Raw genomic sequence first — 27,416 nt, forward strand, 5'->3', positions numbered from 1 at the left:
GACAGCAGCAAACTCAGGCCAGTTTTATTGCAAACAAAGCAAGTCATTCAAGTGAATTATGGAAACTGAGAGTGCACATGAAGGGGTGGCAAGGGAACAGGACTCTTGAAGATGGTCAGTGTTTCCTTGGTTTGAACTTCAGAGCCACACTGTTGATGCAAAACCTCTGACCATTGGGCCCAGGTCCATCAGGAAACACGTGACCTAGATGAGCTTCACACTGCAAAGGACAGAAGCCTCTGTCATCTCCAAATGCAAACAAAGCTCTTTATGTAAAACCAGACAGACGAACCCCCCCAAAATCACTCCACTCCGGAGTCTGACATCTGTATTAGGAGAAAAAGTCTATTGCATCCGAATTCAATTAAGAAATGAAAGAAAGCAGAACACAGTCACGGTAAATAGTTTTACTTTATCAATAGGATGTGAGCAAGTTATTAAATTTGGGCCTTTAGAGTTACTCATCTAAAAATAGGGATAATTATCATACCTACATAAGAGAGCGGTGGGGACAATTAATTGATATATTGCACGCAAAGCATTAACATAATTTCTGGGTAAGTACTGAATAATATTGTAGTACCCAGTGTATTATTATTATTTATCACTTAAGGCAAAACCATGCTATCTTAATCAGCTTGCCTCTAGTGTTTTACAAAACCCATGAGTCAGAAAACGTGAGCAGCTAAGGATATCAAAATGAATTTGTGATCCGGATTTAAGCCACTCTCTCCTACTGGGCTCACAGAAGGCACAGATGCTGACGTCACCCGCAGCATTGCTCTGCAGGCCAGTGACATGCTGCAGGGTGCAAAAGGAGGTTGGGGAGATGGAGGTGCCAGCCACACTGGGTAAGTCAAAGATGAGATGCCAGCCACTATTGCAGGATAAGGGCTTCCTGCTCCTTATCCCTGCTCAAAAGAAGGTGAAGATCCTACCTCTGTTCTCATCTCTGTGGAAGGCTAGAACCAGGAAAAGCCACATTAGAGAGAAGCTGGAGAAGCCTTTTCTCTTTTTTGCAGTGCCCAGAAGGGAGAGAGTGATCATTACTGACATGTGTAGAAACCCCATGTGTTCTGGGCTGGGTGCGGTGGCCCAGGTCTGTAATCCCAGCACTTTGGGAGGCCGAGGCAGGTGGATCACTTGAGGTCAGGAGTTTGAGACCAGCCTGGCCAATATGGCAAAACCCCGTCTCTACTGAAAATACAAAAATTTACTGGGTGTGGTGGCAGGCACCTGTAATCCCAACTACTTGGGAGGCTGAGGCACTTGAACTCAGGAGGTAGAGGCTGCAGTGAGCTGAGATCGTGCCACTGCACTGCAGCCTGGAAAACAGAGCGAGACTCTGTCTCAAAACAACACAAAACAAAAAGGGAATCCCATGTGTTCTGAAGACAAAAGTACCACTAGAAAAGGACACCAGATTTGCCAAGACCAAGAGAGCTGTTTGTGGCACTTGGGGCAGCATCAGGGAAAGTAAAACAAAATAAGAAATCTCACCTGCTTGCAGACGACCTCTGTGCGAGCTGATCCTAACGAGGTGTCCAGACGTCTCAGGATCCCTGTGTGGCTTTCATCAGAGCCAGACGTACCATGGGCCTCGGAAAATGAAGGCCACCCAGTTCCGGAGCAGTACTTTTTCTCAGAACTGTGGAAGGCATAAACGATACTACAGCTGCTAATGACACTGTCATTAACATGCCAAGAGGGTTTCATGCCCCAACGCATTGTTCCAGGGAACAGGATGTGTTTCCACTCTCCTCTGCCAGATCCCACACCCGGTTATGTGACAGTCAGTCCCCGGGGAATCGTCCTCACTGCACCTTCACTATCAAAGCCATTGCCTCTCGAAGTGAAAGGACTTCTTGATCCTTTGATGCTAAAGCCTTCTTTCTGGATGTCCAACAAGGATCTAAAAACACATGGTGCTTTGTGAACTGTGTTGCATATTAGGTAACACAGATCAAACCCATGTGTTGAAAATGTCAAAAAAAGGAGGAATCAAAACGAAATACTAATGGTCGGAGGAAGTCATCGTCATCTTAGTGCAACATGGAAGTGTAAGGTCTGATGAGAAAGTCATGCTTAGCAACAGGAATTTCAGGTTATCTAAACACAGAAGCCTGACCAGGGATTCAAAAGCTGCCTCTGGCAACTTCTTAGCTGTGTGAAACCACAGCTCTTGAAGCTTCAGTTTGCTCACCTAGCAAATGGGAATAATATCTACACTACAGGGCTGTTTTGAGGATCTGAGGGGAACTCTGTGAAGTGTGATACAAAGCTTAGCACAGGGCTGAGCACATGGTAAGTGCCCTGAATTCTTGCTGTGATGATGATAATGATTATTATTAATTAATATGCCTGGGTACCTGGCATCAATAACTGCAGTGAAACCTAGCCCTCCAGAAGTCTCCCAGGGACTCATGATGCTGCCACAAGGAGAAGAAGGACAGCAGGTAAATCCACCGACCAAAGACCCACCCTCTAAGTGCTCTGATGGATAAGCTCCCTTAAATGGCACTGGGAAAATAGACTTCAAAAATTGCTGTGGCAAAGAAATGGCTCTCTCTAAGGAATAAAGAGAAGAACTGAATGTTAGACCCAGCCAAAAAACAAACAAACAAACAAAACAAACTAATCTAAGAAGGAAAAGTGGTAAAGAATCAAATCCCTAGACTATGAACACAGAAGGATGTAGGGTCCAGCCCCACAGGGTCAGTGGGTTTTTCTCCCCATGTGCGGAGATGAGAGATTGTAGGAATAAACACACAAGACAAAGAGATAAAAGAAAAGGCAGCTGGGCCTGGGGGACCACCACCACCAAGACGCAGAGACCGGTAGTGGCCCCGAATGCCAGGCTGCACTCATATTTATTGGATACAAGACAAAGGGGCAGGGTAAGGAGTGTGAGCCATCTCCAATGATAGGTAAGGTCACGTAGGTCATGTGTCCACTGGACAGGGAGCCCTTCCCTGCCTGGCAGCTAAGGCAGAGAGAAAGAGAGGAGAGAGAGAGAGAGACAGCTTACGCCATTATTTCTGCATATCAGAGACTTTTAGTACTTTCACTAATTTGCTACTGCTATCTAAAAGGCAGAGCCAGGTGTACAGGATGGAACATGAAGGCGGACTAGGAGTGTGACCACTGAAGCACAGCATCACAGGGAGACAGGCCTCCGGATAACTGCGGGCGGGCCTGACTGATGTCAGACCCTCCACAAGAGGTGGAGGAGTAGAGTCTTCTCTAAACTCCCCCGGGGAGAGGGAGACTCCCTTTCCCCATCTGCTAAGTAGTGGGTGTTTTTCCTTNCTCTAAACTCCCCGGGGAGAGGGAGACTCCCTTTCCCCATCTGCTAAGTAGTGGGTGTTTTTCCTTGACACTGACGCTCCCGCTGGACCACGGTCCGCTTGGCTACTGGCGTCTTCCCAGATGCTGGCATTACCGCTAGACCAAGGAGCCCTCTGGTGGCCCTGCCCGGGCATAACAGAAGGCTCGCACGCTTGTCTTCTGGTCACTTCTCATTATGTCCCCTCAGCTCCTATCTCTGTATGACCTGGTTGCTCCTAGGTTATGATTGTAGAGCAAGGATTATTGTAACATTGGAATGAAGAGTAATTGCTACAAACTAATGATTAATGACATTCATATATAATCATATCTATTATCTATATCTAGTATAACTATACTTATTTTATATATTTTATTATACTGGAACAGCTCGTGCCCTCAGTCTCTTGCCTCGGCACCTGGGTGACTTGCCACCCACAGAAGGAAGCCTAGCTGACAGCACAAACTCCCACAGAAACAACTGTATAATGCAGCAATTCTCAAACATTTTGGTGTCAGCACCCCTCACGTCCCCTCTGTGTCCCCAAAATAATAGGGATTGCTGAGAGCTTTTGTCTATAAGTTTCATATGCCAACATTTAACAAGTTATAATTTATAACTGAGAATTTAAAAACGTGCATTAATTTTTTTTTTTAATATAGGTTGAGTGTCCCTTATCTGAAATGCTTAGGACCAGAAAAGTGTTTTGGATTTCAGATATTTTTGGATTTTGCATTTTACTTGATGGTTAGGCATCCTTAATCTGAAATACTCCAATGAGCATTTCCTTTGAGTCTAATGTTGGTTCTCAAAAAGTTTCGGATTTTGCTGGGCATGGTGGCTTACACCTATAATCCCAGCTTTTTGGGAGGTGGAAGCGGGTGGATCATTTGAGCTCAGGAGTGTTTTTTTTTTGTTGTGCTTTTTTTTTTTTTATTTTTTTTTTTTTTTTTTTTGAGATGGAGTCTCGCTCTGTCGCCCAGGCTGGAGTGCAGTGGCATAATCTCGGCTCACTGCAAGCTCCGCCTCCCAGGTTCACGCCATTTTCCTGCCTCAGCCTCCTGAGTAGCTGGGACTACAGGCGCCCGCCACTACACCTGGCTAATTTTTTGTATTTTTTAGTAGAGACGGGGTTTCACCGTGTTAGCCAGGATGGTCTCGATCTCCTGACCTCATGATCTGCCCGCCTCGGCGGCAGAGTGCTGGGATTACAGGCGTGATCCACCGCGCCCGGCCGAGCTCAGGAGTTTGAGACCAGCCTCGCCAACATGGTGAAACCCCCTCTCTACTAAAAATAGAAAAACTAGCTGGGCATGGTGGTGCATGCTTGTAGTCCTAGCTACTCGGGAGGCTGAGGCAGGAGAATAACTTGACCCTACGAAGCGGTGGTTGCAGTGAGTGGAGATCAGGCAACAGAGCGAGACTCGTCTCAAAAAATAAAAAAGTTTCAGATTTGAGTGCATTTCAGATTTTGAATTTTCAGTGTAGAGATGCTCAATCTGAAATAAATTTATTACATGTTAACATAACATATATTTATGACAAATAATTATACTTTTCAAAATGAAACAAACGTTTCATGAGAAGAGGTGGACTGTTTTACAATTTTGCAAGGCTCTTTAACGTCTGGCTTAAAAAAAGAACTGAATCTTCCTCTGGATTCAGTCTGTTGCTATGTTGTTTTGATTGAGGTATAAGAGGATGTGGCCTCAAGTGGCCTCAAGTGTGGTTGGAAAAGCCCCTAGAAAACTCCCCCCCAGGAATTTCTGGGGTCCTCAGACTAGGCTTTGAGAACCACAAGTATAGCCATTTGGAGGAAAGGCTTTGATTTCTGAAAGATTTGGGTGTGAATCTGGGATCTGTCTGTTACATCTGTATCACCTTGGCAAGTCATTTAATTTTTTGAAGACTCAGCGTCCTAATCTATAGATAAGTATAAACTAAAAAAAAGTTCTAAGCTACCTACTGACTAAATAGAGCCCTTCTTAACCAAGGGGACTCCAGAAAAACCTTTAAACCGAGTTTCCAGTCATGATGGGACAGGAGGTCAGACACACCTCGTTATACCCCCTCCCTCTCATGGTTTAGACACAACAAATGACCAGCACTAATGTTTAAATAGAGATCACAAGACTGGCAGAACAGACTCTTTGTGGCAATAATATACCACATTATAAACAGGACCTAAGGCCATGCCAGGCGAGGGTGAAGTCACACACCCCTACACTTAAAGAATCAACTCTGTTATAACTGCCACAAGGGTTTTCTTTTTCTCTAGCAACTAAACAATCACTGGCCTTGAAATAAGCAGTGTTGAAGCAATTGCAGCTCATCTACCATCAGACACTGACTAGCTGAGACCCTCTGTTCCACCAGCCATAACTACAGCTTTGATTGCACAAGAGACTGATTTTAGTAACTTTCTCCTGATTAAAAGACCATGAACTGGTTCTGGATGGTTTTCAGAGGCTGTGCACTTGCGGGCCTTCATATCCTGAAAGACTTTTGATGTACAGGGTCTAATTGTAATACATTTAAATGTTAAGTTTCTACCCCCAAATAAACAGGTCATATGTTACATGCATGTCTGTTCAATATGCGTATGTCAGGACCATCTTCACGAATTTTCATAGCCCCTCCTGTGATCTGTTAAATAAGTATATTTAGCCAACCCCTTCAGCATAAAGCTCCTACCCCAGGAGCTCCCCCTTCCAAGTGCCTGCATCTGCTCTTGGCTTGGAGTTCGCTTTCCAGCCTGTGGGATGGCCACCCTGAAGACTGTAACCCTTTAGAAGAAATAAAGTCTCCTTTTCTACATTTATAGATTGTATGATTTTTTTAAAGCTAACAATAGCAATGGCATTATCACCTCACTTTCTGTATGTATGCTTAGCATAGTACCTGACACATGGCACATAAGTCGGTAGCTATTTTTTAATTTTTTAATTATTAATACCAGAAATCTATGAAATGTGAGCAGTTGTGGGTCCAACTAGAAGTGTTTGCATATTCAGGTCAGGTTCTTTGCAATCCTCTTCCAAGGGTTCGAAAACATTCATCTGACCACTCTGCTCAGGGAAAAACATCATTAAGTATCTTTTAATCCCAGTCTTTCCATCTTCAACATTATATATAAACTAGTGATCATTAAATGAATTTTGATGGAGAATTATGACTACAACAAAATTTTTTAAATAAATGAACCTAAGACTAATAAAAACTCATTAAAGCATTTTATGGGAAACAATAAACCTTTATTGATACAATTAGCAGAATCTGGAGATTTTACCAAGTAATATGAGAGGCTTAACGTATATAAGTTAAGACTGGGATCCGAAATATTAAAGCCAATCAGAAATTCCAATATACATATTTAAGTGATTAGCAGATTGTAACGTTTGCCCTTGAAGAACTAAAACCATTCTGAATCATATATTCTAAGGGAGTTTTACTTTGTTTCATTTTATTTGCTTTGGTTTTCCTTGACTTCTGGAAGTTCTACAGTTCCCAAACCAACAGCACAGGCACTCGGTGATAACTGACAGCCTTAACCTCTTAGAAGAATTTCTATTCCTTCGAGGGAATGGGGCACACAAAGCGTTTTCAACAATATTACTTGGTTACCCATGGTGCATAAGACATCCGGACGTTACGTAAAAGGTGAACTAGTATCAGGCTCTGTTTCCTCTTATTTTAAGAAGATTTATGATCGTGAAATATGTGATCCCACAGTAGATTTTAATAAACACTTTCCCAATAGGCTTATGTGGAAGAAGAAAGGGAGAAGGAAGAAGAGAAGGAGGAAAGGAAGTGGCAGTGGGGGACAATGTCACTTCATTCCAAGTTAGCGAAATGAGAGTCTGGAGTCCCTAGGAGTGTGGCACCACATTCTGGAAAGTGTTCTTGACCCAGATACCTTTGATTAAAGGTCTCTGATTTGGAGAGGCAGAAGCTCTCAAAAACTGTGCACCAAACTCATTCCAACAACTATAGGATGATGAGGAGAATGACGGTAAGTCTGGCAGATGAGGCTGGCAACAAGGCTCTGGAAAGGGAACTCATGAGTTACACTGGCCGGGATCACCATCAGAGACTGGTTATGTCTTCTGAGAAACTTACACCTGTAATTCAGAAAGCTGGCACCAGAAGGCGATGGCACCTATGTCAACGGTGCTGCCCACGTGGCTTAATGGAAGCTCAGCCAGTGAAGAATGTGGGCTCTGGAGTCCAAAACTGTGGGTTCATATTTTGGCTGGCTACCTACAAGCTGCGGAACCCTGGACAAGTTATTTCATCTTCCTAACTCTCAGTTTCCTCACATGAAATGAGAATAATAATAACACTACAGGGAGCTGCCAAGAGGTCTGATGAAATGATGCACATGAAGAGCCTGGGCATGGCACCTGCCACATGCCCAGAGGGCTTCTTCATTGCTGGGGTGCTTTCCACTCTCAAGAAGAGTACACTGTACAGGCTCCAGTGGAACCCAAATCTCTGCACTATCGCTTACTAGATAAGTGACCTTGAGCAAGTTAGTTAAATTCTTTAAGCCTCAGTTTTCACATCTGTTAAATGGGGGTTTTAATAGCTCCTTATTGGAGGGTGGAGCCCAGTGTCTGGCATGTAAGTGCTCAAGAAGTTGCAGCCACTTCCCTCACATTTCCACAGTGATTTCATAATCACAGCTGCTTTTTTTTTTTTTTTTTTTTTTTTGAGATGGAGTCTCACTCTGTCACTTAGGCTGGAGTATAGTGGCTCAATGAAACCTCCACCTCCTGGGTTCAAGTTCTTCTCCTGCCTCAGCCTCCCTAGTAGCTGGGATTACAGGCGTGTGCTACCACGCCCAGCTAATTTTTGTATTTTTAGAAGAGCCAGTATTTCACTATACTGGTCAGGCTGGTCTCGAATTCCTGACCTCCAGTGATCCACCCACCTTGGCCTCCCAAAGTGCTGGGATTACAGGCGTGAGCCACCATGCCCAGCCCATAACCACAGCTTCTGATAGTCCCAACACTGCTATGGCTTCCAAGCAGCAGGACGGATATTATTAATCAACCCATCAAGAAGTACTTACGGAGCATCTAAGTATTTGTTTCCAAGGTGGCTACAACAAAATACCACAAAATGGGTGGGACTCTCTCACAATCTAGAGGATAAAAGTCCAAAGTCAAGGTGTCCGCAGGGCTCTGAAGCGTCTAGGGAATCCTTCCTTGCCTCTTCCTACCTTCTAAGGTAGGCAATCTTTGGTTTATAGCTGCGGATCACCAATCTCTGCCTTCATTTTCACATGGCTGTTTCCTCTCTGTCTGGACGGCTTCTCTTCTTAGAAGGACAGCAGTGATTTTGGAACTAGGGCTCACCCCACTCCAATATGATCTTATCTAAACATTATACCTGCAGCCACCCTATTTCCAAATAAGGTCACATTCCCAGCTTCCAGAGATTAAGACTTCAACATGTCTTTTTGGGAGACAAAATTCAACCCGTAGCAACTTCCATGAGGCTTGTCCAAGAAGGATAAGATGGCCAAGGGGCTTGAGAGCTAATCAAGTTTCTCTCCTTAACTAAATAAAATACTTGAACCAATAGGAGAATAATTAGGTCCTAAATTGTATGATACTGATTAATAGGAATTTGAAGGAGATTAAAAAAAAAAAAAAACCCACAGTGTGTGCTATCAGAGGAGGTTTCAGGATAAATCTGGGATCCAAAAATAAGTGGAATTTCAATTAGCATTAGTGGGGCTGAGCAGATCCCAGGAGGCCAGCACAGCACGAAGGGGGTCCCAGGCAGGAAGCAGCCGAGCTGGAGCAGCCAGCTCAAAGGAGCGGGCGCTGCATTTACTTGTAAAAAGAACTACTTAGTTTTGGTTGACCAACTTTCCCTTCACTTTCATTCTACACAAGCATTTGAAGGATTTTTTTTTCTCTCTGTACCTCTGCTTCCTACTATAGAAACTGGAGACCAGAGACAGAAAGAGAAGGAAAATGAAAGGCAAAACAAGAATATATTTCTAAAACTCCTCTTGAACAGGAAGAAGGCTCAGGAATATAGTCTGCATTTGTATATTCTCATTAATTAGAATATATCTTCCAGAATTCCTCAGGATCAAAAGCACATTCATGTATACAGCCCTAAGAGGGGTCTATTGCTTAAGAACACGTCATTATGGCCGGGTGCGGGGGCCCACGCCTGTAATCCCAGCATTATGGGAGGTGAAAGCGGGCGGATCACCTGAGATCAGGAGATGGAGGCCATCCTGGCTAACATGGTGAAACCCCATCTCTACTAATAATACAAAAAACTAGCTGGGCGTGGTGGCACACGCCTGTAATCCCAGCCACTCAGGAGGCAGGGGAATCGCTTGAACCTGGGAGGCCGAGGTTGTAGTGAGCCGAGATCACGCCACTGTACTCCAGCCTGGACGACAGAGCGAGACTCCATCTCAAAAAAAAAAAAAAAAATCATTACTAACTTGCATCAACTGCCTGGCCTGAGTCAGTGAGTCAGGCATGGCAGGCATTGCTCTATGCTTTTCCATGTATTAACTCATGACTCAGATCATCCTCCCAGCAACCTTATGAATTAGTTACTATCATCTTCATTTTACAGGTGAGGAAATCAGACACAGAAAGGTTAAGAAATTTGCTCCAGGTCACACAGCAATGGAGCCAGGATATATACCTTGGCAATCTTAAACATTCTACTGCCTCTCCCATAAATGAGTGCATCTTTAAGAATAGTATATTCTGAAACATAAATAATCTTCAGGAATATATTATTTCCTTCAGCTGCAGTAGCAGTAACAAGAAAGAGGAACAGAAACAAACTCAGACGTCTTTAAGAATGCAAAATGGAAACTTTTCAACTGAAACTAAATGGTTACACAAAAACAAATAAGGTTGATGAATTGATAGTCCCTTAAACTGGCCACTTGGTCAGTGGGCTTTTGGAGAATCGGCTGGTTTTCCTATTAGTCTTGGCTGTTTCACAACCTCTAGGACCTGGGGTTGGTCACTTAACTTCCTTAATTTGAACTAGCATTGTGCTAATATAGTAGCCTCTGGCCACATGTGACCTTCTAAGTTTAAATTAATTAAAATTAAATTTAAGTTTAAATTAATTAAAATTAAATTGAAAAAGTCAGCTTCTCAGCCATGCTAGCCACATCTTGAGTGCTTAACAAGCATATGTGATGAGCAGCTACCACATGGCTAGATACAGACATCTCCATCACCACAGGAAGTTCTACTGGACAGAGGTTTGTGCTCTGGACTCAGGACCCTCCTGGTTCCAGTATTCTGACACTACAACTAAGTCTGCAAGGTGAAAGGAAGGGAAGAAGGCCCCTTCTTTTTCAGATGCAGAAACCGGAACATCAAGGAAGGGGAAGAGTGAAGACTATGATTTAGGAGAATGCTCTTGCAAGGATGATTTATCTTCTGTATTCACAGTGTGAAGAGGGAGACAGAGCACTGCCTGGTGCCTGCAGTAACAAGGGAGACTTTGACACGCTGGCAGCATGGTTCTATGGCTTAAAGTTCATGGGCCATCTCAAAGCCCTACCTCTCCTCTTTAACAGAACCAAACGTCAAGAAATAACTATTGTCTCAGAAACCTGAGTCCCACATTTTATTGTGTCAAAATTAACCTCCTTCTAGTTTCCCCCATGCCAATGTGAATGCGTCTGGGCAAAGGCCTGCCCATCTGTGAGCATGGAGGAAAATTGATGCTAATCGCTCCTCATCCTTGCAGGCGGGTCCGGCTTCCTAACGCAGCCCACATTAGCAGCCAGTCGGGCAGGAAGGCCCAGACTGCTCAAAGCCCAGAGGACAGAAGGAAGCACTGCCTAATGGGTGATGCACAGAGCGGCTTGATTTATATTTTATTCTAAACTAATTTAGGGTTGATGCAAAAGAAAGGAAAACATCTTTGAAGTTCTGAAAAATAGGACTTCAAAGATATTTTCCTTTCTTCTCCATCGAATCTACTTTTTTTTAAGACTGTTTCCTGCATGTCTAAACAAAAAAGCCTTTGTTGAGAGATTTCAGATCCTGATTGACTTAAAAGAGGCTTTGAAATCAAGGGACAATTAAATTTACTTTTAGCTATATAGAAGAGGGTATGGTATTCACTACTGTCAAGCATTGTGGGGAATCTATCCTCATAAAATTCTACATTTCCTAAATTAAATTATAAACCCATTTTCCCTGGGAGAGAGAGAGTTTTAATCACATGGCCCAGCAAATATAATCACGGTTTAGATTTCTTTAAATACTTTCCCTCTAAAAAAAAACTCTAATAGTTTCATCATAAGGTGCCCACCAAGTTTTATTTCCTTGCTATTTCTTGAGGATAGAGGAAGGAAGAATATAAGCTAAGAAGTCTTGTTAATGGCTCTAAATGCTAGAAATAAAAGTCAAGACAGGCAAGTATCTCATATGAATAGCGCTCCTTACAGCAACAATGCAAAATGAGAAGGGCAATTTAAAAAACAAAATGGGTATTATGGGTATTTATTTATCCAAGATCTCAAATGAAACAGAGCAGTAAGAACCTGGAGGTTTGCTCTCCTTCCGTAGCTCTCAATTCTTTACCTTACCTGAAGAGTGGACTATCGCAGCACACGCAATGATACATTCCTGCTTCCTTGTTATTCAGGTAGATCCCACTGAAAGGCTGAAAGTAAATTAGATATGTCACGTTCAGATTTCTCATACTACTGGCAGGAGATGATACAGCAGATTTAAATCCTGGGTAAGTCCCCAAATCAAGGAATTTCTGTACTAATTTGACGAAGTGCAAATAACGCCAGAGAGAAAATTATAATGCACCCAATGAAGCAGGCTGCAGATGTATTTACAGCCGGGGCTTTATTGCACCCAATATTCAAATTATGACATTGATAATCTTTGTATTCATACAGGACTTTTCATCCAAGAGCATCAAAGTCGGTGAAAAAGCAAGAGAACAGAGTCTTGTCCTCTGTGATTGTGTGAGATTTCGTTCTCCCTTTTAAAAGAGTTAATACAACAGGAATCTAGTCCACTGTCTAACATACTTTGAAATCTCCAGTTAAAGACAGAATATAAATACATAAAAAGCATAGTTCAGTGAGATCAGGGATTTTGCCTTTAATATGCTTCACATAATGTTTGGGTCATGGTGTACTTAATAAATGTTAAATAATGAGCTAGATTCTCCCCCCACCAACCCAGATTACTACTTAGATGAAATTACTACGTTCATTGTGAGTTACAGGGTTTGCAAGTTTTCAGAGGTATTCTGAGAGGAGAACAGGAGACAAGTCAATGAATGAGCCAAGTCAATTTTTTTTTTAATGTTATTTCTCAAACTTAATTTTTTTTTTTTTTTTTGAAATGAAGTCTCCCTCTGTTGCCCAGGCTGGAGTACAATGGCACGATCTCAGCTCACTGGAACCTCCGCCTCCCGGGTTCAGGTGATTCTCCTGTCTCAGCCTCCCGAATAGCTGGGACTACAGGTGCATGCCACCACGCCTAGCTAATTTTTGTACTTTCACGGGGTTTCACCGTGTTAACCAGGCTGGTCTCGAACTCCTGACCTCGAGTGATCTGCATGCCTCAGCCTCCCAAAGTGCTGGGATTACAGGCACTTGCTATGAGCCACTGCACCCGGCTGATGACTTTTTTTTAAAGACCATTTTTGCCCAATTTCTTTTGTCATCTCCTCTGTCAAAGAAAATTAAAGAAAAATCAACCCTTGCACAAGCTGACTATGAAGATCCACTATCACAGGGCCTGGCAGCAGGCACTATCCCCTCCTATGGGCCAGAGGAAAGCCAAAATACAGAACAGCTCATCAAGTGACAAAGCTGACTCAGGAAATCTTCAGACCCCTCCAGGCTTCCCAACTCAAAAAATTCACAGGTCAAACATCCAAATTCCCTGGGGTAGTTTAACAGCACATTTTCAGTGAGCTGCATAACAGACAATTTCAAATTAACCTACTGAGCCTACCATCTGGGCACACTTCGATGTTTTCCTTCTTTAAAACCCTAAACTTAGCTGCAGAAATCCGAATGGCAGTGAGCTGGTCCTTTATGGCCAGTCCCCTCAAATGCCTGCTCCCAACACTGGCACTAGTTGGCAGCTGTAAAGAAGAGGAAGTTGGCCTGGTGTGGTAGCTCATGCCTGTAATCCCAGCACTTTGGGGGGCCGAGGTAGGTGGATTACCTGAAGTCAGGAGTTCAAGACCAGCCTGGCCAACATGGTGAAACCCCATCTCTACTAAAAACACAAAAATTAGCCAGATGTGGTGGCACATGCCTGTAATCCCAGATATTCGGGAGGCAGAGGCAGAAGAATTGCTTGAACCTGGGAAGCAGAGGTTGCAGTGAGCTGAGATTGTGCCACTGCACTCTAGCCTGGGTGACAGAGCGAGACTCCATCTCAAAAAAAAAAAAAAAAGAAGAGGAAGTTTCCCATCCTTCCCGCCTGGGCTGAAGATGCATGCATGCAAAACAGGACTGCCAGTTCCAAGGCTGGTCTAGGAAAGCCTTTTCATAGGATCCAGACAGCCTGGGAAGACTCAAAACATAATTTAGTTATCGCAGGGGGGCAGCTGGACAGAGGAAGCGACAGATAACTGCTATCACAGTAAGCAAAATAAAAATTAAAAAATCAGTGAAGGCCAGGTGCAGTGGCTCACGCCCGTAATCCCAGCACTTTGGGAGGCCGAAGCGGGTGGATCACCTGAGGTCAGGAGTTCAAGAGCAGCCTGGCCAACATGGTGAAACCCCATCTCTACTAAAAATACAAAATATTAGCCGGGTATAGTGGCAGGCACCTGTAATCCCAGCTACTCAGGAGGCTGAGGCAGAATTGTTTGAACCCAGGAGGCGGAGGTTGCAGTGAGTCAAGATCGTACCATTGCACTCCAGCCTGGGCAACAAGAGCAAAACACCATTTCAAGGAAAAAAGAAATCAATGAAAAGGAATATTCAGCCAGACATCTACCCACTCTCTCCTTGCCTAGCTTCCTGATGTGCCCTCCCTCTCCAATTTTATACAAGTCCTGTAACTTATTTAGGGTTAAACTCAGCTTCTATCTCATTTCTAGTATTTACCTAATAATCTAATATAAACCCAGGTTGAGCTGGGTGCTAATGTTGCAGAGGTGGGCAGCAAAACAGTTTCTGCACTCAAAGAATTTGCTACTTAAGTGGGAGGAAGACACACGTGAGCTGACAATTTATACCTGACAATTCATATACAGCTATGATAGAGATGGCATGGAGTTCGGGTAGCGCTGTACCCTTCACTATGAAGGGAGTTTCCACAAAGGCTGTCTGTATCAGATATTATCTGAGATGGTGGGGGGGAGTCTTTTTATTTCTTAACCTTTTATTATTATTCTAAATTGCACAACTGATTGTTATTTATTATAGAAAAATGCCAACACTAAGCTGACTTTTGAATGAGGAAATGGAAGAGTATTTCTGGCAGGCAGAACACCTTGGGCAGGGCCCACATGAGAGAAGAGGGCAAAGAGGAGGATGGAGAGAGATGATGCCGGAAGGTGGGTGAGACCAGGCCAGCTGGGGTTGGTTAGATTGTGACAAAGAGCTTAAACTGTGTCCTACTGGAAATGTGAAGCTACTGGAAACTTGTAAACTGGGTGGACGCCTGATTGGAGTTGGTTTTTAGAAAGATCACTTGACATTCAGGTAAAGAAGGAGCTGGAATGGGGCAAGATGCCACCAAAGGCAGAGAGCAATCCAATGTCCCTCACACATGCAGGCCTGGAGTGTGCTCCTGCTCAGGCAGAGCAGTGGAAATAAAAGAAAGAGATTCAAGAATACTTAGAAGAGAGAACTGAAATGCTTGGCTGCACAGGGAGGGGCCAGGGTCAGAGAGAGAATGACGTTCCAGATTCCCCTGGGATTGCAAGGTCTGCTGGACCAACGGCAGTTTGCCATTCCATCTTGTCAATACAACACACCTGCTGGAAACAGGTGACACACTCAAGAGGGATGACTGCGGATAACTTCACACAGGACTGTTTACAAAGGTGCAGACAGGGCCAGTGGAAATCCACTAGTGAGGGCAAAGCATCCTAGGCTAATGACTTTGAGAAGCCATGGCCTCCACTAGGCCTGTGGGACAGAGGAAGAGGGAGTGGCCAGAACCTGGTGAGGCTGCACCTGCAGGGGAGGGCTGCCTGCAAGAGCTGCCGCCTGCAATACAGGAACATAGCCACTGCCAACCTGCAGCCCTACAGAGAGAATGCTGAGCCCTAGTGATTTCTCCATCCCACCTTTAGATCTCACTGGTGTCTCCCACTGCTAAACTGAATCAATAGCTGCAGGGAAGAGGAACTGCTCACTCTTCCTAGAGCTCAGAGCAGGGGAATCCTGTGGAGAGTGGATCTGGAGAGTAGACAGAGAATGACCTGCACAAAACCTCCCTTCTATTGATACTTGACTTTCAGTTATTGCTCAGCCAGCCTGTAAATTTATTCATTGGTCTAGCAGAGTGCTAGCATATTACTGTTGCCCAAGAAAAAACATGCAGGACTAAATTTTAATTTAGAGTCACCAAAGAGACACCTTCAGTGTTTTATTTATCTTCTCTTAGGTGAACAAAGCTAATGAAGGCTTCCATTTCTGCAATATTCTAAAAAGTTAAACATGGAAATGGATCCATGGAAAGGGATTTATAACATTAGTTAAAATAATGAATGATGCTCATTTTGTCAAATGGCCAAATACAGAGAGTATATTGCACCATCTGTTTGAGAAGCCACAGATTTATTTTCCTAAACATCTGGCAGCTCATCTCTAGGTTCTCTCTACGTACCAAGCCCTGCCTGGCTCTGCACCTGAGAATTAGGGTTGGCTTAGAATACTCTGGGAATACATACAACTGCTCACAGAGTATCATGTGGTTCCCTTGTGCAATCTACACAAATGGCTAATGTAGTCTCTTTCCCAACGAGGGCTTTAGTAAAATCCCACCTACAGGAAGTTTTCAAAAATACCAGCATTTCAGGAGACTCTATTGGGATGTGCTGGTCCTTCTGATGACTTTAGCACTGGAGAAACTGAGGGTGACACCGTGATTACAATGGCAGTGCATGTGGGTAGTGACATGAGTTTTGCAGGTGGTGACAAAGGAAAAAACATTCATACTCTACTATGCTTGAAGCCACAGGGCTGGGGTCCACTCTGTGGGATCTGCTTCACTAGTAAAAATATCTAATAACAAAGTTCAATTCAGAAAAGCTACATTCCAGCAGCTATATTTGGGTCTAAGAACACTGGTTAAGAAATGCGGCACTGTGCTCTCATTTATATGTGAGAGCTAAAGAATTTGAACACATGGAGGTAGCGAGTGGAAAAATGGATAACAGAGCCTGGGAAGGGTGAGCAGAGGGTAGGGGGAGGATGAAGAGAAGTGGCTTAAAGGCCACAAACATACAGTAAGAGAAAAGGAATATGCTGAGTGTCTGACAGCAGAGCAGGTGGATGACACTTAACAAAAATGCATTGTATTCGGGTGACAGACACCCTGAATACCCTGACTCAATTACTATGCATTATATATGTGTGACAAATTTTCTCATGTACCCCAGAAACTTGTACACACACACACACAGACACACAGATAAATGCAGTGCTGTAAAAAGTGATGTTATAATGAGGAACCACTGAGGGTTGTTTTCTCAGAAAATGAATGAAAGCTGAGATTGCCGAATGCAGTTTAAATAATGTTTGCACCTCTTACCTGGCAGTCATTCAACATTCACAAAAGTTGATTTATTGGATGCCTACTATGGCCAGCCACCACGTTAGGTGCCAGGGGTTATAGCAGCGATGGCAAATGCTATGAAGGAAGAGTTCTGCTAGAAGCAAGCCTAGCTGGGGGCTAAGAGAAGGTTTCCCAGAGAAAGTGAGATTTGGGCTGAGAGCTACAAGGTAAGTCTGAATGAATGGGTGGAGGGTATGGGGAGGGATGATGGGAGAGAAGAAGGAATGTTGGGTGCAAAGGCCCTAAGAGACAAGGGAGCCCAGGGTGTGTAAGAGCTCAAGGGTGGTGTGGCCAAAGTACCGGGTCAAGAGGGAAGATGGCTGGATTTGAGGATGGGGTGGGAGCCAGGGGCCGTTAGGACCTTATTAGTCATCTCATACTTTTCTTTTTCCTTGAAAGCACTGGGCAGCCACCGAAGGTTTTGAGCTGGGGAGTGATATGGTCAGATTTGTGTTTTCCAAAGAACTCTTTGGCTGCAGTACAGAGAATGGGTTGGCTGGAGCAAGAATGGCCATGCACAGAGAAGGTGACAGTGACTTGGCCCCAAGGGGAGGTGATAGCGGTGCACAGAATTGAAATGACAGGAAGGTTATTTAGGGGTCAGAATAGAGATGATGTGTCCAGGGAAAAGTTTCAGGTTTCTACTTGATGGATATCAACACTCCGAGAAGGGGACAATGGAAAAGGAGTGTTGCTGGGCAGTTGGATTTCATAGCTGGACCTATTCCAACTGCCCCCTCACTGCCAACACACGCAATCAGAAAACTGTAAACCAGTTCAGCTTACCGGTTCTGTTCCCTTTTCTCTCGTGACGTAGAACTGCTCTGGGGTTAGTTTCTTTTGCCACTCACTCTTGGCAAGAGGCAGCTCACACGTTGCAAGAGACCCTGTATTGTTAAACAGGAGTTTTAAAAATTAAAACAAAAACACCTGATAGACTTTTCTTCCTCGGCTTTTTTCCCTAAGTGCACTGTCACCCAGCAGAATAATCCAGTCCCTTTCTCTCTCTCCCACGAGTTTATTCTTCATGGGGACCAGAAGGCTAATGCCTTCATTGACTATTTAATTTAATAAGAAATTAATAAGAAGTAGAGAGCCAGTTTTCTAGTCCTCCTGGGGCATAGAAGTGAAAGAGGCAGCTGAAATATGAAAGAATGCGGAATACATTCCCTTCAGGTACCTAAGGGTAGAAACTGATCCTCTCTTCTCTGATGACTTTCAGAGGAGCAGTTGCTGTCGGGATCTAGCCGGAAGTAGTTGAGGCATTGGACAGAAAAGAACCGTGAGCTAGTCGGTTATTAAACTCTTCTCCCTTGCTGGTTTATAAGGATAGCTCTGATTTTCTTTGTCAAGGGAGGTCTCTATTTTAAAAATCTTCTTGCATGGAACAAAAGAAGAAACTCCCATAGCATATAGTCCTGAAAGGGAAACAGACCTACAATAATCTATTATGATGCTTCATGGTTTTTGTCCATATTTTGTTTTCCTCTTTCCTACTCGCCTTGGCATCTATATTACTACATTTATTCACATGAGCATAAACCAAGTAACTAGAGCAATACTCTCTTTAGCCAAAGGGAGTAGGAAGTCCAACTCCTATAATAAATGTTTTTAATCATCCAACATTAAGAATTGGAAAGGATTTTGTAATGTGTCCAACTCTTCAGTTTACAGATGAGAAACAGAGGCCCAAAGGGTTAGTAATCTGACTATGGCACTGAAGATGAAATGTTAAATGCCCGTGATGCCAGCATCTATATATCAAACATGTCAGAAGTTACAGTTGAAATTCATTTTAGGTTACAAAAAAAGTCCTAAATTGTCCTTTGGCAAGAAAAGACTTATCTTCTCTCCAGTTTATAATACCGAACAATACTGCATTTCCAGTGATGCATATAGCTGATTGCTTACATTTTGCTAAAAGGTTTTTAAACTATTTAATATATTAAAAGTTTTTTTCTTTCTTTTATTACTGTTATTATTTTACACAAGGGCTCCCCTAGGAGGTATCTTTTATTAAATATACTGTTTATAAGACTACAGGGGTTTCTTTTTACTATGGAAATATATATCTGAAATTCCTATGGAATATACCTCAGTTAACACGTGATTTTTGGGGTATTTGACACTTTGGGGACAAAACAAAATGTATTTATGTGATAATTACTATTGCTCAATGGCCTTCAGAGTTATCCTGCAGAATGTCAAGTAATAAATGAAGAAGGAATTATAGAATTTTTTAAATCACCATTTTGTAAAAATCATCAGAGGATTCCAAAACCCCTTTTGACTGCTGGGGAACAGAATAGTCACATCTTCCCAAAATACAACCCCAGAGTTTATTAATTACAAAGAAGAAAAATGCCACTACTTTAACCAAGTAGGCTAAGCTAGCATCACCAACAGCGGGACAGGTGACATTTTGTCTTCCTGGTGTGATGCTCTGGAAAGGACACAACATCACCAGTAAAGTTTTCCTGCTGAAAACATTCAATCTGTGTTTCATGAAGAAACAATCACATAAGTGAAAATTGAGAGAAATTTTCACTTTCCTGTGGAAAGCAAGGACTCTCCACAACTGAAACCAATGTGTGACCCTTTATTAAATTCTAGATCCCAGAAAAAAAAATAAGAGCTATAAAATACATTGTTGGTATATGGTGGAAAATTTGAATATCAACTATGTATTAGACAAGGATGCTCAATTTCCTGAGAGGAAAACCGTCTTGCGGTTTTGTAGGAAAACATCTTTGGTCTTAGGAAACGTGCTGAAATATTTAGCAGTAAAGTGTCATGATGTCTGTAACTGTCAAATGGTTTAGCAAGAGAAATATAAATAAGTAAGTGTGAGTGCGTGAGTGTATGTTTGTGTGTGTGTGTCTCAGTGTTGGGGGGAGAGATGGGGAAGAGCACATGAATCTAGAAAGAAACTCCATCTCCATGAGATTTTTCCCAATAGCCCATAATCCCAGTTTAATTGTGAGGAGAAACATCAAACAATCCCAGACTGAGGGGCATTCTACAAGGAACCCCACCAGTACTCCTCAAAACTGTCAAGGTCATGAAAAACAAGGAAAGACAGAGACAGTTTGGACAAATGTACTATGATGGTGTCAGTAGATAACCAGGGGGACCTGGGTGAGGGGTTTTGAGAACTCTGCACTATTTTTATAAATTGTCTATAAATCTAAAATTATTCCAAAATAGAAAAGCTTAGTTTTAAAAAACTATCTCCCCCACCGGGGGAGAGAGTTGTCCTTATAAACTCAAAGTTACTCATCTCACTGGGGTTTCAGTGAACCATGGTGAGTATTATCTTTCCCCAGTCAGCTCTCTTCCCATTTCTTTGCAATGGGTGTTTTAAACCTTTTCCACTCTCAGAAATGTAAACTAGTACAACCACTACGGAAAACAGTGTTGAGATTCCTTAAAGAACTAAAAGTAGAACTACCATTTAATCCAGCAATCCCACTACTGGGTATCTACCCAGAGGAAAATAAGTCATTATATGAAAAAATATACTTGCACACACATTTATAGTAGCACAATTTGCAATTGCAAAAATATGGAGCCAACACAAATGCCCATCAATCAACTAGTGGATGAAGAAATGATGGTATATATATACCAAGGAATACCACTCAAAATAATGGCATTCACAGCAACCTGGATGGAATTGGAGACTATTATTCTAAGTGAAGTAAGTCAGGAATGAAAAACCAAATATTGTACATTCTCATTTATAAGTGGGAGCTGAGCTATGAGGATGCAAAGGCGTAAGAATGATACAATAGAATTTGGGGACTCAGAAGGGAAAGGATGTGAGGGGGGACGGGGAATAAAAGAGTACACATTGGGTACCATGTACACTGCTCAGGTGATGAATACACCAAAATCTGATAAATAACCATTACAGAAATAACTTATTCATGTAACGAAACACCACGTGTTCCCCAAAAACCTATTGAAATTAAAAAAAAAAAAAAAAACCTTTTCCATTCTCCTCAAACCATGGTCTCTACTACATCTCCCCTTCCTCTCAACAGATTCCACTTTTGCAAAATCAAAAGCTACAAACCTTCTTGCTACCAAACCATCACACTTAACAATACCTACATCTACCCTTTTTCCATCTTGTCACAATGGAACAAGTGACTGCCTCTGATATGGTTTGGCTCTGTGTCCCCATACAAATCTCATGTGAAATTGTAATCCTCAGTGTTGGAGGTGGGGCCTGATGAGAGGTGATTAAATCATGGGGGCCCTTTGGTGCTGTTCTCGTGATAGTGAGTTATTGAGAGATCTGGTTGTTTAAAAGTTCACCTCCCCCTCTCTCTCTTCCTCCTGCTCTGACCATGTGAGATGTGCTTGCTTCCTCTTCACTTTATACCATGATTGTAAGTTTCCTGAGGCCTCCCCAGCCATGCTTCCCATACAGCCTGTGGAACCGTGAGCCAATTAAACTTCTTTCCTTCATAAATTACCCAGTCTCTGGTATTTCTTTATAGCACTTTGAAAACAAACTAATACAAGCCTCCTCCTGTCTGTTTTTTTGCCACTTCTGTTCAGGATCCTATCTCTTTTTGGCCACCCCAAATGATGAAAAAAGGGAATGCTTTAGCCAGAAGCACTAAAAATAGCAAGAACAGGCTTTGCTAGTAAGAGTGAATGTCCTGGGTTCCTCCTCCCATATTTAAACTCTGGTCCTGTGGGGGAATTTGTGAGACCTAATCTCTGGCTATCACTGACATTTGTCAAGGAAAGGAGTAAACAGCATCATGATAAAACACCCTCTTCTTGGCTGTGGCAAAGATCTTGCATTTTTCCTGTGGATAGGTAAGAGGACCAACTTTAGGTACTAAGGTTGGAATTTACAGTCTGTGAAGCTGGCTTTATCTTCCTATCTCCTTTCAGGGAGGAAGTGGAATGGGCTTAGAAAAAACCCTATTGTCTCCTGGAAGCACTGTCCTTAATGTGACTCAACAGGCAGTACAATATAGTAGCTGACACTGGAAAGTGGGAATTAGAGAAGGGCTAAAAGTCAGTGGGACTCTCATGAATTTGAGAGTGGGACTCTCAAGTACCTGTTTTAAAGCAGGTACCTCCTTCGCTTTGAACCTAAGGCTTGAGTTTGTCTGGGTTCCCAGCTCCCTCTCCCACACCTCTATATTTTGTTACACCTATTAGAGACTGACTATCTTCAGACACCACCTTCTCCCTCTGCCCTAATTTTTTAAAGAGACCGGGTGTCACTGTATTGCCCAGAATGGAGCACAATGACTATTCATATGCATGATCAAAGCACACTACAGCCTTGAACACCCGGGCTCAAGTGATTTTACTTCCTCAGCCTCCCAAGTAGCTGAGACTACAGGTTCATGACACAGTGCCACGCTGTAATGTTTTCTTTTTAAGTTTAAAATATATAACTAGTATTTAAATTGCTAACTGAAAGAATTAAGCCTTCATCTAAGTACAATATGAAAGAACATTTTTAATGGTTCTTTTAATCCTTATCAACGTGGACCTTTTACACTATTTGTAATGTGTGTGAAAGCTTTAGTGGGTAGGCAATAATGTTTAGACTAGTTCTTGTTCAAGCACCAATTATGCAACATTTAGCTGCAGATTTGCCAGCCTAGAAGGCTCAGTCAAGGGCACACAGACTTTGCTTTGATAGCGCAATGACAAACGCTCAGTTGGGTACACCCAGGTCAGGATATATGTGTGCTGTATCACTTTAAGAGGTTTCTTTGACCTGGATGTTAAGAGCTGAATTATGACATTCCCTGCCCCCCAACTTCCAAATTCATATGTTGAAGTCCTAATCCCCAGTACTTTAAAATGTGACTGCATTTAGAGACAGGGCCTTTAAAGGGCAATCATGTTAAAATAAGGCCATTAAGAGGGGGACCTGGTCCAATAAGACTGGTGTCCTCATAAGAGGAAGGGACAGCAGGGAAAAGGCCACCTAAGGACACAGCAAGAAGGTGGCTGTCCCCAAGCTAAGGAAAGAGGTCTCGGGACAAATCTCAGGACAAGTCTTGGTCTTGGACTTCCAGCCTCCAGAACCATATGAAAATAAATTCCATCGTTTAAGTTGCCCAGCCTGTGGTATTTTGTTATGGCATCCCTAGCAAATGAACATACTGGGGTTTTAGAAAACAACCAAAGTTTAAATAAAAATTGCAGTATGAGTAAATTCTGAGCAGTTTTATCAAACAGCAATTTAGGCACGTGTGCATTAGATACACAACGAGTTCTCTCACTTGGGAATGAGTCAAGTCTTCTGGCCACCATGGCTAGAGAGAGGTTTCCACACTCGTTGTGTCCTTTTGTGTGTGTGTGCAGGTATTTTCTGTCCTCTGCACCATGTGCTCATCCTTTGGGGGCTACACATTTTCCAGATTCCCTCTACATTCTCTTGCTATCTTCACTATGAAAACATTTATTGGTTGCTGCTATTGCATGAGATAGCTACACAACTTTACTTTGAATTATGCCTTAATAAACTCAAATTCTTTGGAGTTCCCTTCTCTCTGTGTGCTGTGATTTGCACAGGTCATATATCTTGTTGGCCAGAAGTTCCACGGGGTGGGCCTCAACTTTTTCATCCCTAAGGAAATCCACTATTGGTCCTATCGTTACCTACTGGGTGCCTTCTTCAGGTTTTGCTAACTTTCCTGGCCACAGTTGCTATACTGCCAATTGTCACACATAAGCCCACTTAATTTCAATAAATAATGTGGTGAATCTAATGGAACTCATCAGAAACTGGTATTAAAATAATCCCCAGCCCATTCTGATCTGCAGAACTAGTCTCTCCCATCACAGTGCCTGGACTATTTTAACCCTATGCCCAGGATGGTTTCCTAGCATAGTTATCTCTAGAAAGAATATTTTCCCGAAGCAACAGATTTTTTGCTCCAGAATAGTTCTTACTTTCCTTTTTCGGTTTGCTGTTTGTTAACCTGGAAAAAAAAAAAAAAAAAAAAAAAAAAAAAAAAAAAAAATCACTCTGAGCATATGAGAAATTGCAGCACTGGAGAAAAATACTGTCATTTCAGTATCTTCTCATTTCCCCCCTCCCAATTTCTCTCTCTCTCAACACTCCCCAAGCCCACGATTTAACTTAAATGTAGCTATGTTTTTGTCCTTTCCACTTATTTATGTAATCATAACTAACATTTATTGTGTGCCTGCTAAGTGTCAAACATTGTAACAAAATATTTAATTAAAAAGTTATTCTGTACAACAACCCTACCATTATCATTAGCCTTATTTGATAGAAGGAAAAAAAATCTGAAGTTTAAACTTACCAAATTCAAGAAACATGTCCAAAGACATTGTTACAAACTGAATGTTATGTGTTCTCCCTGCTCCTCTCCCCACTCCCATATGCTGAAGCCCTAACTCCCAGTGAGATGGTATTTGGAGATGGGGCTTGGGAGGTTATTAGTTTTAGATTAGATCATAAAGGTGAGGCTCCCTTGAGGCATTAGTGGTCCTTCCTGAGACAGTCACATGAATGCAGTGTGAGAAGGCAGTCAACTGCAAGCCAGGAAGCAGATCTGCATCAGGAACCAAGTCCGTTCCCACCTTGGTCTTGGACTTCCCAGCCTCCAGAACTGTGAGAAAATGTCGGTTAAGTCACCCAGTCCACGGTGTTTTGCAATAGCAGCCTGAGCTCAGACACAGAGCCAGGAAGTAACAGACAGCCAAGACTCAAAATCTGCATCTATTCATGCCCAACCCCTTCACCACAGAACTACTCCCTGTTTATCATTTTTAATGACTGCCTAAAAGTTTGTTGAATTTAATTTTTATGATTTACGTAAGTATTTCTTAACTGATTTGCGTTACAGCCAGTTTCCATTTTATAAGAGACTAGTGTTTAAAGCATCTTTGCATATATCTTCTTGTTCTTCTTTTGAACTATTTCCGTCGAATAAATTCCCAGGAGGGATATCTGATAAGGTACACAGCTCCTGTTACCTACTGGTATCTGGCCAAATTTTAATGTTGGTGGAGAACTTCAGATCCCAGGGCAATTCATTAGGCTGCTTCTGACAGCAGCAATTATAGCCATGAAGTAGTTACCGCTATAACCACCATCCTGTATCAAGGGGTTATAGAGAGCTCGTCCGTAACTGTGATCTGTTTCTATTACCTGTGGTTCTCAGCAAAACAATGCTTGGCATACAGTGGGCTCACAAAGGTCATCAGACTGACTGACCAGAGACACCAGTGGTTAGAAAGGCCATAGCTGGAAGTCATGTTGGATCAGCTAACATTTCACAACGCCAACGCTTTTCTTTAGTTAAGTATTCTTTTAATACTGCAGTTTGAAAACTTCAGGGGCTAAAAAGAGCCCAGAATGAGTTGGTACATTTTCATCAGTTGGGTATCTCTGAATGTCTTCAATGAACATATATAAAATTGGATTCAGAGTGGGTCAGTCTGGCAACCACCCAGGAAGCCAATCCCCTGGGGCACTAAGAAATAGACCTGAAATACAGGGGTAGCTGGCACAGGTCTCCCGAGGTGACTCCTTCCTGCTTGGTGAAGTGTGCAGGTACCCACATCCAAGATCCAAAGGCATTTAGCAGAAAACACACACACACGCACACTCTAACTCTCTCGCGCGCGCGCCCGCGCGCGCGCGCGCCCGCCCTGGTCTCTGTCTCAGTCATTAACAATGGCTGTCACCTTAAAGAAGGAACAAATGATCAACCCAGGCTCCCTGGCTCTTAGACACACTTATGGGAAGACAGCAGGGCAGGAAACACCCCAGGAATCCCTAGTCTGAACTGCCTGCTTCTCAGATGCTGGAAGGAAGCCCGCGGAACTACGAAGAGGGCTGCAGTGCAACATACTGGAGGCCTTCACAGGGGCGCGCGGGCCGGGCTGCTGCAGCCCAGACCGCGGGCCTTCGCCTGGACTGCCGGTTAGGGGTCAGCCCCCGAGCCCTACTTATGCCCCCACTCTCCGCGCCAAGAGAAAAAAAAAATTACGCGCACATTTAGGGGGCTCATGTGTTCATTTCCTCGAATTCTCACAGGGGTCAGTCCCCACCCCGCCGCCACCAAGTTTACAATCCGCTGTCCCAGACCCTCCGGTCGGGGGGGGGCGGGGGGGCAGGGGTGCCTGCCCGGGCAGCGCCCGGCCTGGACCGGCCTTAGGCTCCCGGGTGCAGCGGGTGAAATGACGCCGAAAGCCGTAGGCAGCGGTGGGGCCTGCGGGACCCGCGTCCTACCTGCCTCCCCCAGTACCGGCCCAGTGCAGAGCTCGCCGCCGCCCGCTCGGCCCCGCACCGCCCGCCGAGGCGCAGCTCCGAGGGTCAGGCCTCGGAACAACCAGAGGAGCCGCGCCATGACGCCCGCTCCGGCGCCGCTCCGCCCTCTGCCCTCTGCCCGTCTCTGCCCGTCTGTGCCCGTCTCTGCCCGTCTCTGCCCCTGCCCCCCTCCTACCCCTCCCCCATTCTCTCCCCTCCGTCGGCGCTAGTCGGCCTCCCTCCCCACGCTCCGCCCACAACGCCCGCCACCTCTTCTCCCTCCCCTGCCCCTCCCTCCTTCCCTCCTTCCCACTTCCTCCAGGTCCCCGCCCCTCTTCCCTCCCACTCTCTCCCCATCTCTCTTCCCCTCCTTTCCCTCTCGCCTTTCCTCCCCCTTCCTCTCTCCCTTCCCTTCCCCGAGGACCTCCCCAACCCATCTCTGCATCTCCCAGCTCCTCCCACTCCTGCTCCTCCCTCGCCCTACTCCACCCCACCTATCCCCCATCCGCAGCCCAAAAACTAATCTGTTTTAGTTTGCATTTTCTAGAGTCGTCCATAAATGGAATCATCCCATATGCACTTGATTTTGTCTGGCTTCTTTCACTCAACATAGTTACTTTGACATGCCTGCGTGTTTTTGCATGCAACAATCATTCATTCCTTCCTGAGCAGTATTCCATTTATGGATATACCACCGTGTGTTTATCTAGTCAGCACTTGATTTAGGTTGCTTTCAATTTTCCTGGTTAGAACTACAGCTGCTAGGAACATTCCTGTGCAAATCTTCGTACAGACATATACGGTTTTTCTTCTCTGGGGTAAATACCTGGAAGTGGAATGCCCAGGTCATAAGGTAGGTGTAACCATTTAAGAAACTACTATACTGTGTTCCCAAGTGGTTTTTTTCTTTACCTTCCCACTAGCAGTCTATGCGAGTTCCAGTTGTTCTTCATCCTTGTCAACACTTGAAAGTCCAGAGATTTTAATTGTAGATGTTTCGATCCTGCGTAGTGGTAGCTCATGG

The 27,416-nt window shown here is 43.6% G+C and overlaps 1 protein-coding gene across 2 annotated transcripts; it reads right to left on the bottom strand.

Moving 5' to 3' along the window:
* Positions 1-26,575, bottom strand: MSRB2 (methionine sulfoxide reductase B2). 2 transcript variants are annotated; one of them, XM_017867440.1, is made up of 5 exons: positions 26,375-26,575; positions 17,905-18,005; positions 11,931-12,007; positions 1,501-1,648; positions 1-220 (listed from the first exon to the last, which is right to left on the bottom strand). In XM_017867440.1, exons 1-5 carry the CDS (start codon positions 26,490-26,492, stop codon positions 116-118), a joined length of 549 nt encoding a protein of 182 aa, XP_017722929.1. In that variant the 5' UTR covers positions 26,493-26,575; the 3' UTR covers positions 1-115. The 2 variants fall into 2 exon arrangements, with proteins under 2 accessions (XP_017722929.1, XP_017722928.1); XM_017867439.1 differs by lacking the exons at positions 1-220; positions 1,501-1,648 and adding an exon at positions 2,701-2,983.
* Between the last annotated feature and the right edge of the window lie 841 nt (positions 26,576-27,416).

This window comes from Rhinopithecus bieti, unplaced genomic scaffold (assembly GCF_001698545.2).
Source record: "Rhinopithecus bieti isolate Rb0 unplaced genomic scaffold, ASM169854v2 scaffold_3041, whole genome shotgun sequence".
Classification (NCBI taxonomy): Eukaryota; Metazoa; Chordata; class Mammalia; order Primates; family Cercopithecidae; genus Rhinopithecus; species Rhinopithecus bieti.

Excerpts from the sequence above, each read along its gene's own strand:
- MSRB2 (XM_017867439.1), bottom strand. The coding sequence starts at position 26,492 with ATGGCGCGGCTCCTCTGGTTGTTCCGAGGCCTGACCCTCGGAGCTGCG. Across the intron at positions 18,006-26,374 it reads GCCGGTACTGGGGGAGGCAG|GGTCTCTTGCAACGTGTGAG; the intron begins GTAGGACGCGGG and ends TTAACAATACAG. Across the intron at positions 2,984-11,930 it reads TGCGATAGTCCACTCTTCAG|CTGCCAGGCAGGGAAGGGCT; the intron begins GTAAGGTAAAGA and ends TCTCTGCCTTAG.